The sequence below is a fragment of the Marasmius oreades genome, chromosome 5, assembly GCF_018924745.1.
Source record: "Marasmius oreades isolate 03SP1 chromosome 5, whole genome shotgun sequence".
NCBI lineage: Eukaryota > Fungi > Basidiomycota > Agaricomycetes > Agaricales > Marasmiaceae > Marasmius > Marasmius oreades.
This window is the reverse complement of record NC_057327.1, coordinates 687,102-701,862: the sequence shown is the minus strand read 5'-3', so window position 1 is coordinate 701,862 and position 14,761 is coordinate 687,102. Positions and strand designations below refer to the sequence as shown.

At 47.5% G+C, this 14,761-nt stretch overlaps 5 protein-coding genes across 5 annotated transcripts; 1 reads left to right on the top strand and 4 right to left on the bottom strand.

The window, feature by feature from the left end:
* Positions 1–797: 797 nt before the first annotated feature.
* E1B28_008282 (uncharacterized protein) lies at positions 798–1,512 on the bottom strand (the record flags this gene model as incomplete). The annotated part of the gene is made up of 2 exons (XM_043153067.1): positions 798–1,457; positions 1,507–1,512. 2 exons carry the CDS (start codon positions 1,510–1,512, stop codon positions 798–800), a joined length of 666 nt encoding a protein of 221 aa, XP_043008351.1.
* A 908-nt stretch (positions 1,513–2,420) lies between these two features.
* Positions 2,421–3,947, bottom strand: E1B28_008281 (uncharacterized protein; the record flags this gene model as incomplete). The annotated part of the gene is made up of 1 exon (XM_043153066.1): positions 2,421–3,947. The coding sequence occupies one exon, from the start codon at positions 3,945–3,947 to the stop codon at positions 2,421–2,423; it is 1,527 nt and encodes a 508-aa protein (XP_043008350.1).
* A 297-nt stretch (positions 3,948–4,244) lies between these two features.
* On the bottom strand, positions 4,245–6,831 carry E1B28_008280 (uncharacterized protein; the record flags this gene model as incomplete). The annotated part of the gene is made up of 16 exons (XM_043153065.1): positions 4,245–4,300; positions 4,353–4,387; positions 4,450–4,501; positions 4,558–4,591; positions 4,667–4,789; positions 4,849–5,061; positions 5,121–5,285; positions 5,339–5,447; positions 5,500–5,657; positions 5,722–5,775; positions 5,834–5,938; positions 5,999–6,064; positions 6,119–6,136; positions 6,193–6,327; positions 6,376–6,495; positions 6,565–6,831. The coding sequence occupies 16 exons, from the start codon at positions 6,829–6,831 to the stop codon at positions 4,245–4,247; spliced, it is 1,710 nt and encodes a 569-aa protein (XP_043008349.1).
* A 550-nt stretch (positions 6,832–7,381) lies between these two features.
* Positions 7,382–11,326, top strand: E1B28_008279 (uncharacterized protein). The gene is made up of 8 exons (XM_043153064.1): positions 7,382–7,903; positions 7,958–8,245; positions 8,300–9,295; positions 9,367–9,564; positions 9,618–9,827; positions 9,887–10,492; positions 10,548–10,610; positions 10,672–11,326. Exons 1-6 carry the CDS (start codon positions 7,693–7,695, stop codon positions 10,372–10,374), a joined length of 2,391 nt encoding a protein of 796 aa, XP_043008348.1. The 5' UTR covers positions 7,382–7,692; the 3' UTR covers positions 10,375–10,492; positions 10,548–10,610; positions 10,672–11,326.
* A 379-nt stretch (positions 11,327–11,705) lies between these two features.
* On the bottom strand, positions 11,706–13,658 carry E1B28_008278 (uncharacterized protein). Its single transcript, XM_043153063.1, has 2 exons — positions 13,558–13,658; positions 11,706–13,509 (listed from the first exon to the last, which is right to left on the bottom strand). Exon 2 carries the CDS (start codon positions 13,495–13,497, stop codon positions 11,944–11,946), a length of 1,554 nt encoding a protein of 517 aa, XP_043008347.1. The 5' UTR covers positions 13,498–13,509; positions 13,558–13,658; the 3' UTR covers positions 11,706–11,943.
* Positions 13,659–14,761: the final 1,103 nt, after the last annotated feature.

The following is a 14,761-nucleotide window of genomic DNA, read 5'->3' as shown; positions in this document are numbered from 1 at the left end:
ATCTCTGAGATAGAGTAGAGGTTCCAGGGTAGGGGTAAATCCTTCGTCCATCACCTCGAGTGTGAGTGACCGTAAGCATGTGACGCCAACTTCCGATGGGTCCTGTAAGTCAGGGAGCCATCTCGATGTGACAGCACGCACAAGAGGCTCTTCTTCGAAGCAGGGTTCATTGATGATAAGGGTTAAATCGGTTAGATGAGGCAGTAGGGGTGAGCTGAGCAAATAACTCTGTCCCACGAACAATTGATCTAAAAATTATCCGAAGAGAGTCCCATGAGCCCCATTTTTCATTTGTACGTCAAGCTGAAGTTCTTGGACTGATGGAAGGAGCCGCAGGAAGGAGAGCACGGCGGCGTAATCAGTCGACGAATATAGGGGAGTGAGGGTCAAATGTGTGATGTTACAACTTGAGCGAGACAAAAAGTCCGCAAAAATCTTGACATCCCATTCTTCGTCATGTATATTTAGGGTCACAGTTGCCAAGTTTGGAAGTGAAAAATGCTGGAAGAGAGAGAGGGAGCCAGCTAACGTCAGGGACTTAAGGTGGGAGATAATAATGAGAGATTCGAATTCTGTACGTGTATCAAAAGCCAAAATGAGGAGGTTTTCCATGTTTGGACACACTTGTAGGAAGGACGATACGAACGTGACGGAACTAGATCGGTGACGCAGAACAACATTGAGAGTCTTGATTCCCGGCCACTCTCGCTCGAATCTATAAGGTGTTTCTTGACGAAAGTCGAGCTCGAGGGATGTGAGAGAAGGGCAATCGTTAAATAGGCTGACATGGTGGTCGCTCAATGCATTGATGACAAGGTGACATGTTGAAGGGATGAAAGCCGCTGGGGAAGCAACTGCAAGGCGGGATGTTCGAATATATCAGGTGATATATCCAAGTCGACAACCCTCCACCGATTCATGCTTTGCGCAAGGACATCAAGTAACTTGGTAGTCGTCGGATCGGCGGGTAATGAAGAGCGTACCGCTAGGGTCAGATTCAACGGTGCAGACCTGGAACGAGCTAAGAAAAGTTGGAGTACGTATGTAAGGCGGGTGATGTCATTGGCAGCGGACTGGGAAATTTTCACCTCCAGGTCGATGTTCGTCCATAACGATGGCGTCGAGCAGATCGCCTCGCGCCAACGACCGCACACCATAGAGAGACTGATAACTTCGGGCACAACTCTCGGACGAAGGACCGCTTGCGCGTCGTGTTGGAAAATGTTTGTCAACACCTCAGTTGGCAATCGATGAATCGGTGATAACAGAGAACGATATCCATCCATCTTGTTCTTCAACAGGTCCCGCCTATTTTCCAAAGAGAGAATAGCTACTTTGAGCTTGTTGATCTCGACCTCGTATCCTTTCAGCTCTTTCCCGGCAGCATTTAGGTAGTCGAAAATGACATTTCTATCGGACGAGGAAAGGTCGAGGTTCCTCCGGAATAATCCTTTGATCTTCAAAGAGTAATTATGCGGAAATGGTTCAGATTGGAGGAGTTTCCACGTTCATCGCATGAGGTTTTACTGTGGCCTGATTAGATTCACTGCACATGAAGTAAGCTTCGCTCCGAGCGGCCACACGAATGACATACCTGTTCTTTTGAGCTGAATAGGCTTCTTTTCAACTTAAATCGCGTTGAAGGGTCAAAGGCACGAATATAGTTTCGACCACGCTCGCGTTGGGTGGGAGTGACAAGAAAATAAGACATGCTTATGTAATATTCACTGAATTGCCTGCTCAGAGACATCGTCAGGCTATCAACAGAAGGCTGCAACGACTAGTGAACTGTCTCGGCAAAAACAGATGGAGACCATATTTCTGCTTTTGTTCCTGCTCGCCTCTTGCCTTGCTCTTGCCTGTTCCCACTTTTTGCTCATTATTCGACTTTGTTGAACTAAAGTTACATTCCATGTGTTAGGTGTACCGTCGGCGTATACCTCCATTTAATTTTCAATGATATTGGGTGCACCTCACAGAATTTCCATATTATTAGGCTTTAAATCCTTCTATGGCTGTAGCTGATACCGAAGGACCCGACGTACATTACAGACGTGCCTACGTTAAGTACGCCGGCGCAGGGCCGTTCCGATGTACAGCATTGAACGTACTCTACCGTATTATACCCTCTAAATTCTACTTGCAACCCGTAGCCTTTCAAAATAGGGCCCTTCTCACCTTTTCAAGTCTTGATTTTCTTTTGTTGAACTCGAATGCGAAAAAGAGTCCTCTCAAGTACATACCCGTCATATCCTGTACGGAGAGACACCCCGGCAGGGGTAATCATAAAGCCACTGAACATCTGCTTGCTTAGTTGACTGAAGTGGGCGAAAGATAACGGAGTGAATTTGCTATGAACGAGAGACTAGGACTCTAAGAACAAAGTGCGTATCATTCGCCTCTAGAGATTCATCGTCAATTCAAAAGACTTCCACTCTCAACCCAGCATCTCTGAGATAGAGTAGCGGTTCCAGGGTGGGGGTAAATTCGTAGGTCAGCACCTCGAGTTTGAGTGACTGTAAGCATGTGACGCCAGCCTCCGATGGGTCCTGTAAGTCAGGGAGCCATCTCGATTTGACAGCACGCACAAGAGGCTCCTCTTCGTAGCAGAATTCATCAATGATAAGGGTGAGATCGGTTAGATGAGGCAGTAGGGGCGAGCTGAGCTGTCCCACGAACAGTTGATCTAAAAACGTGCCGAAGAGGGCCCCATTATTCGCTCGCACGTCAAGATGAAGTTCCTGGACTGTTGGAAGGAGTCGCAAGAAGGATAGCACGGGGGTGTAATCGGTACGTAAATCCGGGGGAATGAGGGTCAAATGTGTGATGTTACAATTCGAACGAGACAAAAATTCCGCGAAAATCTGGATGTCCTCTTCTTCATCATGTATGTCTAGAGTCATCGTCGACAAGTTTGAAAGTGAAAAATACTGGAAGAGAGAGAGTAGACGGTAGCCAGTCAAATCCAGGGATTTGAGGCGAGAGATAACAATGAGAGATTCGAGTTCTTGACGTGTAGAAGAAGTCCAAATGGAGAGCTTTTCCAGGTTTGGACACACTTGTAGAAAGGACGATACGAACGTGGCGGAACTAGCATCTAGACTAATCTCGAGAGTCTTGATTCCCGGCCACTCTCGTTGAAATCTGTAAGGGGTTTCTGTTTCATGAAGCACGAGGGATGTGAGGGAAGGGCATTTGTTGAATAGGTTGACATGGCGGTCACTCAATGATGACGACAGGGTGACATGTTGAAGGGATGAAAGCCGCTGGGGAAGCAACTGCAAGGCGGGATGTTCGAATATTTCGGGTGATATATTCAAGTCGAGAATCCTCCACCGATTCATGCTTGGAGCAAGAACATCAAGTATTTTGGTAGTCGGATCGGCAGCTAGCACTGAAGAGCGCATATGTAGGTCGAGTTTCAACGGTGCAGACCTGGAGCGATCTAGGAAAAGTTGGAGAACATATGTAAGGCGGGTAATGCCATCGGTCGCGTCGTCAGCGGACCGGGACCATCGTTCCACGTTTAGGCTGATATTCGTCCATAACGATGGCGTCGAGCAGATGACCTCGCGCCAACGACCGCAAACCATAGAGAGACTGATAACTTCGGGCACAACTCTCGGACAAAGGACCGCTCGCGCGTCATGAATGAAAATTTTTTCCAACACCTCAGTTGGCAATCGATGAATCGGTGATAGCAGAGAACGATATCGGTCCATCTTGTTCTTCAACAAGTCTCGCCTATTTTCCAAAGAGAGAATAGCTGCTTTAAGCTTGTTGATCTCGACCTCGTATCCTTTCAGCTCTTTCCCGGCAGCGTTTAGGTAGTCGAAAATGACATTTCTATCGGTTGAGGAAAGGTTGAGGCCTCTTCGGAATAGTCCTTTGATCTTCAAAGAATGATTATGCGGAGATGATTGAGACGAAGGAGTTTCCACGTTCATCGCGTCAATAGTCGAGATAGCAGTTCTACTGTGGCCCGGATTAGATTCACATGAGCTAAGTTTCGCCGGAGTGGCGACACGCAATGACATACCTCTTCTTTTGAGCTGATTAGCAGTTTCTTCTGGAAGAAGTTCAATGAGAATCGCGTTGAAGGGCTCAAAGGCAAGAACCGCGCTGGTCGTACGAGAGTGGGAGTAACGCGAAGACAAGAAAATGTAGTCGGAGTCCTGTTGTTGGGCTGGAACATCTCACGTGAAGCTCATGTGATATCATATTACTTTTATGTATTTTAGTAATTATAGGAGTGTTAAATAGCACGAGAAGCGTGGGTCCGTCGGGCCCCTGGATCCCACTGCAGGTGCATCGTGAGTTCATCAGCTTACACCTGTGACAGAAAGACTTACCGCAATGCCAGCAGTCCAACAGTCCTTCCGGGTCACTTACGTAGAATAAGTATCGTATCGTTCATCAGGCGCGGCGCGCAACAAGGAATCGACTCACTATTTCTTCTTGATCTTCAACAACTTGGGATAATTATCTCCCCAGAAGGCCTCTATCATTATTATCAACACGGAACCAGCAAAACGAACGGTAAAAGACCAAACTTACTTTCATGATCCGGTTCGTATAGATCGCCTTCGTTCTGTCCCGGAAAACAATGTTCATCAGTTAACCGTTTCCCCCCCCAACCGCCCTCACAATACAAAGAAACACTCACAGTGTACGCGCCAGAATTGGGTGCGATAACCCTCGAAAGCTGCACTCGCTCAGTGACTTCCCGATAGATCCGTTTGATATCGCTAACAGTCGAGTTCCAGGGATATTTCACGCTACCTCCCAGCTTGAAAAGAAAAAAAGTTCACATGCATAACCTCTCTGGATGGTGAACCGAGACAGTACCTGAAAGGACGCCGTTCTCCATGCAGGAGTGACACTTGTGGTCCCCTCGGTGTAGTTATACAGGGTAGGTGCACCGAGAATGATATAAGGCTCGGTGCGGTACTTCGTAAGCGCGGTATAGATGAAGTTGAGAACCTGGTTTTTCCCACTATCGTTCTTCAACAACTCGGTAGGCATCAACCGCGTACCCAGAATTATGGGTTGACCAACAACCTATCCCGGCGTGACGCTCATCAGTTTTTCGGAGGTAACGAGAAGGGGTAATTACTTACCGCTTGAGCTGATAGAACGTATTTTTGAAAGAACGCCTGCCATGATGGTAGATCCTCGACCACGGACGTTCCATTGTTGGCGAGTGCGAAGTCCGTAATGGTCTTCACCGACTCCCGGGCTTCTTTGAGAGTCAAGCGCGGGTTGACATTGATTAACGAGACACTCTGGGAGGGGGAAGAGTTCGTCAAATAGAAATAAAGTTGAGAGTGACACATACAGTCATGTGTCCACCCCAGCCCTCTTGATTCCATTTGTACGTTTCGTTGATGGTCAGACTCAGGAACCTCTGAGCATTTTCTGTGTTCGAAGGAACAGAAATCGATGCTCTGGAACAACCAATTAGCCGGGAGCGTCGGACTAGAGGAGATAGATACGAACACCCTAATGCTCATCGCCGGCTCAACGGACATTGTAGATTCAAGGACGACACCAAATGTACCACCTCCTCCCCCACGCAACGCCCAGTAGAGGTCTTGGTTCTTGAACTGATTGGCAGTTCGGTATTCACCATCGGGAGTAACAATCTTGAATTGCAACTTGAGATGACGCCAATTGAGTCAGATTTAATCGACCAGGCAAAATCATGCAACAGCAACTCACAACACGGTCAACACCCAAGCCATAGACAGGACTAAGAACGCTGTGGCCTCCACCCTAAAAGATAAACAATCGTTAAATGTCTTTCACCACAGAGCAAAACGCATATTATTACCTGGACCCAACCTCCGCTGGCAGAAATGGTTTGAGCGTATCCTCCAATGAACGTGACGTTGTTCTCGTCCGCGAACTTGTAGATATCCTCAGTAATCGCACCAGCCTGTTTTTTTCGGCGCCTCAGTATAACGTCAAGACAACGGGAGTTGGCCAAAAAACTTACCCCAATTGTTACAGCTGCATAAGCCTTATTGCCACCTTCGGGAGTAAATGTTTTCGAGTAGGACATCTAGTCATTTGTCTTTGGCACAAGTTTGTTCATGTTCAATAATTGGGCGCGTACGGATCTCAACTTTGCAGTCTTGAAAGAGAATGCGTGAGACGGGGAAGGAACAGACGCGACATGTCGGAACTGACCCAGAGAGAAAGGGATCCTGGCATGCTGGAACGACCCTTATAGTCATGACCAGACGCTTTTATAGACAAGTACGTTCCAGTCTTTTTTGCGAACTCGAAGGCTTTCTGTACGTCCCGCGGATCATTGACCTCAATCTGTAAAGATTGGCTCAGTATAATCTTCAAGAGCGGATGGATACGCACAAAGTACGGTGGTACGCTTCCCTGTTTACAGTCCCTTCCCGCCCACGCAGCCGAGTTGTTGGGATTGAGCGAATCAAGTAAACACCCCTCCGAGGTGCTCATACATGTTTCCCATTGTGGCTAAAATGTGATCCGTTCAAATGTAAATACAGTTGCCTTCGGTGAGAAGCCTGCAAAAAAATTACTCACGTTCATGCGAGCACTCGCTGCGGTAAAACGAAAATCAGGTTTCGTATACCCTTGCTGAACTTCTCTGCATGCTGACTCGCTACGTTGAACGTTGCGCCCATTCACGACAGAGAAACAGGGTGCGGATAGTGGTATGGCAGGATGTAACCGGCCTTGAAGCGATTCTCCCAGACGCTTCCATTCCTGCGGGGATGCGGCCCCGTAAACGGTTTGTAAACAGGTCCCAAGTACCGCAGAAAAACCCAGTAATAGAGGTACAATCTTCATGAGGAAAGCTGGGATCGGGTTGAGAAGAAGGTTAGAATAGTCTCAAGATTTATAGTGTTCCTAACAGTGGCAGGCACAAGCCGTTTGTCGCAATGTTGCGATGCAAACGCTTCATACCTACGTCTAACCGAACGACGGGCTATCGTATATCAGGGTGGAAGGCTTATTTGTGAAAGTGTGGCGACGAACCTGAATTGACCAATGTGCCGCTGTAGGTCATGGTGGGTGGAATCAGGTCGAGACTGGCTGAGTCTTGGACAAAATTGGAATGAACCATATGTAACTCCCGCCCATTTGAAAAAATTTTGTAGAGCGCCTAGGAAAGGCTAACAGGAAGTACTCAAAATAAGTAACAAGCGAAGGACCAAACGGAATTATAGACTGCACCTGATGCTTGAGTAGGAGAAGATACTGTAAGTACCGTAGCCAAGCAAGGGACATGGACTACTATATCTTCTTCCGTAACGAGCCGGGCCGGGTAGGCAGTATCCAGTTCCGAGATAAGACCGAGGTTGCAAAAAAATTATGACACGACTATGACACGGCAGATGGACGCGCCACACTCCTCCCGCGCGTCCAACTCACCGCTCGCAGCATTCACGAAACACTCTCTTACTGTTCTCCTTGATTTTTCCCTCCCTCCACATCCCTACAACGCTAAGGCTCGAGTATTCTTTGGCGTTCAGGTCTGGCCTTGATACACGGATTCACGGTGTGGCCAGCCTCCGGCAACCATACGCTAGAGGAACAGTAACCCGACGACGAGGGCGACGCGTCGCGTAAATTTTCGGTCTCCGGCACCGTGTTCGTCGCCTACCTCAACTCTCGGGTCTAGCCCGTCTCGTCGACTCTTCTCATCCCATGGCTCTATTCAAGACGGCAGCGGTAGGACTAGGAGCATGTCATCGCTTTTTAGGGCCGGACGGTATACGTTGTGGGAGCTTGCTCTTGGTCAGCACAAACCGGCCTACGTTTTTTAGAATGACTACAAGAAGTCTTACGGTGCCTTCAACGTACGACCATCTAGCTGGACTCCCCGTCCCAACATCTGCATCCTTTGTAAATCATAACGGTGAACACCATTGCTCCTCATAAGATTATCTTTAACAAACATTTGCCATGCTAGTAATCCAGCTGAATTCGACCATTCAAGACTTTACCAGAAACACCAGACGCTCTGTATCTAAATCGATTGTTATCACACCGGAGTCCGAGTCGATCTTTGCATCTCCGAATCAAGAAATCGGTAGCGAAGTGGTTCTTTCTAGGCCCTCGAGATGTGGAAGATATCAAGCGACTCTAAATGAGATCGGTGCTGGTGATCAGAAACGACGGTTCGTTGAAGTATGGTCAAAGGAAAGCATGTTAGCGAGCAAGGAGGTTACAGATATCCATGGTGCATTCTACAATGACGGTGAGTATTATCGATGTTGGTTCGGTTCTCAGTTAATTGTCTTTTTTTCGCCAGATTACATCTCGACTTTATCTTTCACCGTCTCAAACAATGCCATCATGTATATCGCGGAGGAGAAAAACACACATCCAAAGGATTCCCCGGCTTACTTTCGATACTCCCAATCATTCGGGGAAGGCTTTCCCGAAAAGAAACGACCTACTATATTCATTTTCGTATGGGATCCGAAATCCCCAGATCCCAGCGAAAAATGCACAGTCGTTCCACTATCCATGGGTACATCCCAGATCTTCTTCGGACAGGCCGTGTTTTCATCAAACTCAGATACACTCTTCGCTACCGGGTACGAACATACACTCGGAGGTAGATTATTGGGTTTGAAAGGATGTTACAATCGTCCAAGTGGTATTTGGAAAATCCAGCTCGAGGAAAATGCCACAAACAAAGCTCTGGAAGCAACCGATACCCCACCATCATCTGTCGACTGTCAACTCCTAAAACTTACACCTCCAGATCTATCTTGCCGGTCACCACGTATCCTCCTCACCGAACACTCAGAAAGTTTGATTTGGTTGGCTTGTTCAACTGGTGGAGCACACGCATCAACCTCACGTCTCTACTCTCTCGACCTCACATCTGACGTAAAACCAGAACACTGTCGGGTAGTCGTTGACGTTGTAAACGATATCCGAGATAGAGACGACGGTTTTCCAGGTCTCTATCCCGATCCGTCCCTTCCGCCATCTCCCTTCCTCCGCATCGGAAATCGAGAATATCTGGTTACACAATCGGCGGTCACTTCATACTACGCTATTGTTCTCGTTTCTCTTGAAGACGGTGCCGTGACGAACTTGACGCCTAGTAAGGAAGGGTCTCTATACAGCTGGGTCGTCCTATGTACAGATGGAGAACGAAGAGTTGTCTGTGCCCGAACGGCTCCAACAGTACCTTCCGAAGTCGTCATCGGAGAATTTGATGTCGATAGTTCTGGGAAAGTGTTTGTGTCGTGGAAGGTGCTACAGTCCACCATATCTCTTCTTTCTGATAAAAGTAAGCTATTGCATTCATGATCTCGTGGGCGGTTCTTCGTTAGAAGTCTCAAAGACCGGTTCCTTTTACAGTTCAACAAAAACTGAACCAGCTCAAAGTGAGCATAGTCGCCATTCCTAATCGGCACCCGGTGGAAACGGTCGTTATTCAACATGTGGGGGTCGAAGGAGGGAAAATACCTGCTCATATTTTGGTGCCTCATGGAGGACCACATGCTACGAGTATTGTGAAGTTTGACCCTACGATCGTCGGTTTTGCCCTTGAAGGCTGTAAGTTGTGACCTATTCATTCGGGATTGAGAGCTGAATTATGTCGTTTATAGTTAACATATCACTTCCAAACTACACGGGTTCACTAGGCTTCGGTGAATCGCACGTTCAAAATCTTCTCGGCAAATGCGGTACGCTCGACGTGGAAGATTGTATAGAATCTCTTCGATATCTCGCCACGATCGGGGTAGTAGAACGTGAAGGTGGCTCTTCGAAGGTATTCGTATTCGGTGGAAGTCATGGTGGATTTCTCACTGGTCACTGTAAGTAACAGTTTCCCCCCCTCCTCTTACTGCCGGGAGCTAAGGGCTTTTCATCACAGTAATCTCACGATATGCAGACACATTCAAAGCAGCCTGCCTCCTAAACCCTGTCCTCTCTCCTGGTGAAATATCCACTTCTGATATTAGGGACTGGTATTGGTCGGAATTCAAACACGAATATCCGATCTTTTCATCTCCGGTTGGATCAGACGGTCTTTCATCAAACATGGTGCAGGCGCGATCAGACGACAACGGCCTCATGAAACCCGAGCTCTACGAATCCCTATTCAAACTCTCGCCTATAGCAGACGTTGAAAAAGTGAAAGCTGCGGTGTTGCTATGCATTGGGGGGAGTGATAAACGTGTAGCGCCTACACAAGGGATAGACTATTATCATGCGTTGAAGACTGTTAGGGCAAGAGCGAACCTCCCAGATGATGATGTGGATATGTTATGGTTCTCGGAGGACGGTCATCCGTTAGAAGGTGTGGAGGCGAGTAGGATGGTGTGGGTTCGTACTCTTGAATGGTTTACGTCTAGGTTATGAAATTACGCGTGTATGGGTGAAGCTTTCACGGATTTGGTTTCTTTTTGCTTCTCTGAAAACTGCACCTCGATCTCCCGAGAATCCATAGGGCCATTGTGTATTGACTGGGTTATCCGAGGTACGTCCCGCCGCGACTCTCGATTAACTTTACATCTCATATTTTCATGTATCAGTCGCTGTTCAAGCAGGGCTAGTGACAATCGTCTGTGCAATATGTGTCTGCGTATATTTCTGATGTGGGTTGTCTGATGTCCAATTTTTTTCATCATTTTGATTTCAACTTCCTATTTCATATAGCCATCCGGCTTGCACCTCATCTTCAACTCCCCGCTATCCAAGCTCTATATCAACTCCCCGATGAGTACCTTCAAACTCCTGTGGGTCATGGAACCGTAAGAGATCTCATGAGTCGGGTTGGTTAACCCCGGCGCAGATGATACGTTCAAGTTGGTTCAACGCCGCCTGTCTCATGAGTCCACCCACCACCCCCCAACCTGAAGTATGACTATGATACCGCTTGCTCCCAAGTGTTCGTTCACGTCGAATCACACGAGATGCGAGATAACGAGATCCCGTTGACAAGACCTTCGACGGCCCATGTAAGCATTACTGGGACAGAAACGATTCGGGCGGCTGACTCGGAGAAGGACTCAGTCCAGTCCGAATTCAACGTCCCGAGTCGCAACGAGGGCAGGGATAGGAGTGGACCTTCCGACGGCGATGCTTGGGGTTATAAGAAGTCGGAACGCGGATAACCTTCCGTACCATGCTTACCGATCTCAGTGAGGCGGTGGTGCTGTCTAGTGTTGGGTGATTTTTGTCATCTACGTAGGTTGAGTAGCGTTTCCGAAGTTGTTCTCGGAACGCATGTCATTCAATAATGGATTTATCATAGAGTATATATGGCTGTACAATATACACCAAGGATATGAATGAATATAAAGCCTGTAAATCATACTTTTGTGGTCTATCATGTATCTTGAAGTTGCTCAGGTTTTCCAGCAGTCCCGCCACAACTTCCGCGACTTCCGATCTCCCTTTCCCCCCGGATTTTGCTCGTCTCTCACCTGTAACCTACTCGACTTTTATTAGACTCGATTATATTCCATGGCCCAGTGATTGTATCGTATATCTTCTCTTAATTTTTAATGCTACTGGGGATTTCCATATGATACAATACCCTCTAAATTCCAATACGAACACTTGCAAAACAGCCTGGTTCCAAAATTATCGCCACTTGTCCGGGCCCTCGGAACGGGTAAAACCACGGGCCACAGCTACGGAGTCACATTCAAGCAGGGTGTTGGGCGGACGATTCTTCCTTGTCAAGCCTTGATTCTTTTGCTGAAGTCGAAAAGGAAAAAGGTACGTGGAAAGGATGCTCGAACTTCATTCCTTACCAACATACCCGTCATAACCGCCCGAAAAAGACTCTTATACAATGGCATGCCACCTACGAAAGACACCCAAGCAGGGGTAAACATCTCAAATGTTCGCTTAGCCTGACTGGACTCGTGGGCTAAAGATTACAGAAACATAATGGACGATGAGCGAGGGAACTACAATTATTCACCTATAGAGATAATCACCATAATCAATTAAAAAGACATCCACTCTCAACCCAGCATCTCTGAGATAGAGTAGAGGTTCCAGGGTAGGGGCAAATTTGTCGCCCATCACCTCGAGTTTGAGTGACCGTAAGCATGTGACGCCAGCCTCCGATGGGTCCTGTAAGTCAGGGAGCCATCTCGATTTGACGGCACGCACAAGAGGCCCTTCTTTGAAGCAGCGTTCATTAATGATGAGGGTTAGATCGGTTAGATGAGGCAGTAGGGGCGAGCTGAGCTGTCCCACGAACAGTTGATCTAAAAACGTGCCGAAGAGGGCCCCATTATTCGCTCGCACGTCAAGATGAAGTTCCTGGACTGTTGGAAGAAGTCGCAGGAAGGATAGCACGGGGGCGTAATCAGTCGACGAATATGGGGGTTCGAGGGTCAAATGTGTGATGTTACAACTTGAACGAGACAAAAATTCCGCGAAACTCTGGACGTCCCATTCACCATCATCTATGTCTAGGGTCATCGTCGACATGTTTGGAAGTGAAAGATACTGGAAGAGAGAGAGTATATGGGGGCCATTACAAGTCAGTGATTTAAGGCGAGGGAGAACAATGAGAGATTCGAGTTCTGGACGCGTAGCAGAAGTCCAAACGGTAAGTCTTTCCATGTTTGGACACACTTTTAGAAAGGACGATACGAACGCGGTGGAACTAGATGGATTTAGGCTAATATCGAGAGTCTTGATTCCCGGCCACTCTCGCTCGAATCTGTAAGGTGTCTCTTGACAAAAGTCGAGCTCGAGGGATGTGAGAGAAGGGCATTTGTTGAATAGGTTGATATAGTGTTCGCTCGGTGAAACCAAGGTGACATGTTGGAGGGAGGGAAGCCGCTGGGGAAGCAACTGAAAGGCAGGATGTTCGAATATTTCGGTTGATGCATTCAAGCAGATAACCCTCCACCGATTCATGCTTGGGGCAAGGACATCAAGTAGTTTGGTAGTCCGATGGACAGGCTCTGAAGAGGGTATGAATAGGTCGAGATTCAACGGTGCAGACCTCGAGCGAGCTAGGAAAAGTTGGAGTACATATGTAAGGTGGGTAATGTCATCGTCGGTCGAAGCGTAGTTGTCCAATCGTTCCACGTCCAGGTCGATGTTGGCCCATAACGATGGCGTCGAACAGATGACCTCGCGCCAACGACCGCACACCATAGAGAGACTGACAATTTTGGGCACAACTCTCGCACGAACTTGGACCGCTCGCGCGTCGTGCTTGAAAATGTTTTCCAACACCTCAGTTGGCAATCGATGAATCGGTGATAACAGAGAACGATATCGATCCATCTTGTACTTCAGCAGGTCTCGCCTGTTTTCCAAAGAGAGGATAGTTGCTTTGAGCTTGTTGATCTCAACCTCGTACCCTTTCAGCTCGTTCCTAGCAGCGTTTAAGTAGTCGGAAATGTCATTTCTATCGGACGAGGAAACGTTTCTTCGGAATAGTCCTTTGATCTTCGCTGAAAGTTTATGCAGATGTAATTCAGATGGAGAAGTTTCCACGTTCAACATCGCGTTAATTTACTTTGGCCTGGATTAGATTCATGCACATGAAGTAACACAATGACACACCTGCGGTTTCTTCTGGAAAAAGCTCAATGAGAATCACGTTGAGGGGTTCAAAGTCAAGAATATAAATTCGACCGCGCTTCCGGTTTGTATGAGTGGGAGTGACGCTGGGGCCACGACCTCCCGCGACTAATACTTGCTTATATAATATTCTCCAAAAACGCTTTCACCCCTTCGCTAACGCGAACTTAGCTACCAAATGATATGTAGCGAGATTCCAACCCCCTCCTGAAATCTTTTTCTGTTGGCCCCTACATCAATGCTGTTTTGAAGGAGATATCCAGGCAATTGGTTCTGTCCTGAACGTCGCCGGGCTATGCGTCGGATCCAACAAATACGGAACCGAGTTTCAACAGAACGTTGAAACGACTGCCGAGGCACGCACTGGAAGATTTGTTGATGAATGAATCTCGGCGAAAACCGATAGACTTTATTCCTCCTAAATATTCGGGGTTGACAATATTAATGCCGGAGTGACATGACAAGCCTTGAAATCCGTAACGTTCACAGGTATAAGGATTCGATGGAGGTAGTAAAGGTCAAGATCGTTGTCTTGAGTAGTACTAGTGGAATCTCCCTAGTATAGACACAACCTCTTGATTCATTGTCAGGGTAGGCTGACCATGCGGGCGCTGTCTAGCGCCGCTTGACTGAGATAGAGAGACGAGAGATGGCCAGGGATCCTTATCGGGATTTCGTTTGACCACGGGCGAGGTGTTCCAGAGAGGGAAAATTGTTCGTTGGGACGAGTTATTCTATTAGGATAAGACATAATGACAAGGTTCTTCCAGCGGTTGGTGGTTTGAGGTTTGAGTGAGGTTCTCTCCGTAGTCAATTCTTCAGCAGTCTCGGGGTCATATTTGATAAAAGGAAAGGCGTGTTTGATTATCACCTTTTTATGATACGGACAGTATGAGAAGTGTTCCTTAGCTGCTCCCGCATCGTCGTCCAATTCCTCTTCCGTCATTATCCAGATTCATCTAAATAGTCGACCACAATGATAGAGTTGAGAGAAACATGACCGCATGTCACCAATATAGAGACTGTGGGGAGGTTCCAGTATCTCAAACTGTGCAAGAATATTCGCCATTATTTCCTGGGAGCCTGTGAATTGGCGACAGACCTTCCCATTTGTTAGAGAAAATCGCTGTCTTGAGCCGGTTGATTTTGGGCTGGTATTCTTGGAGCTCTTGTCGTTCAGGAATTG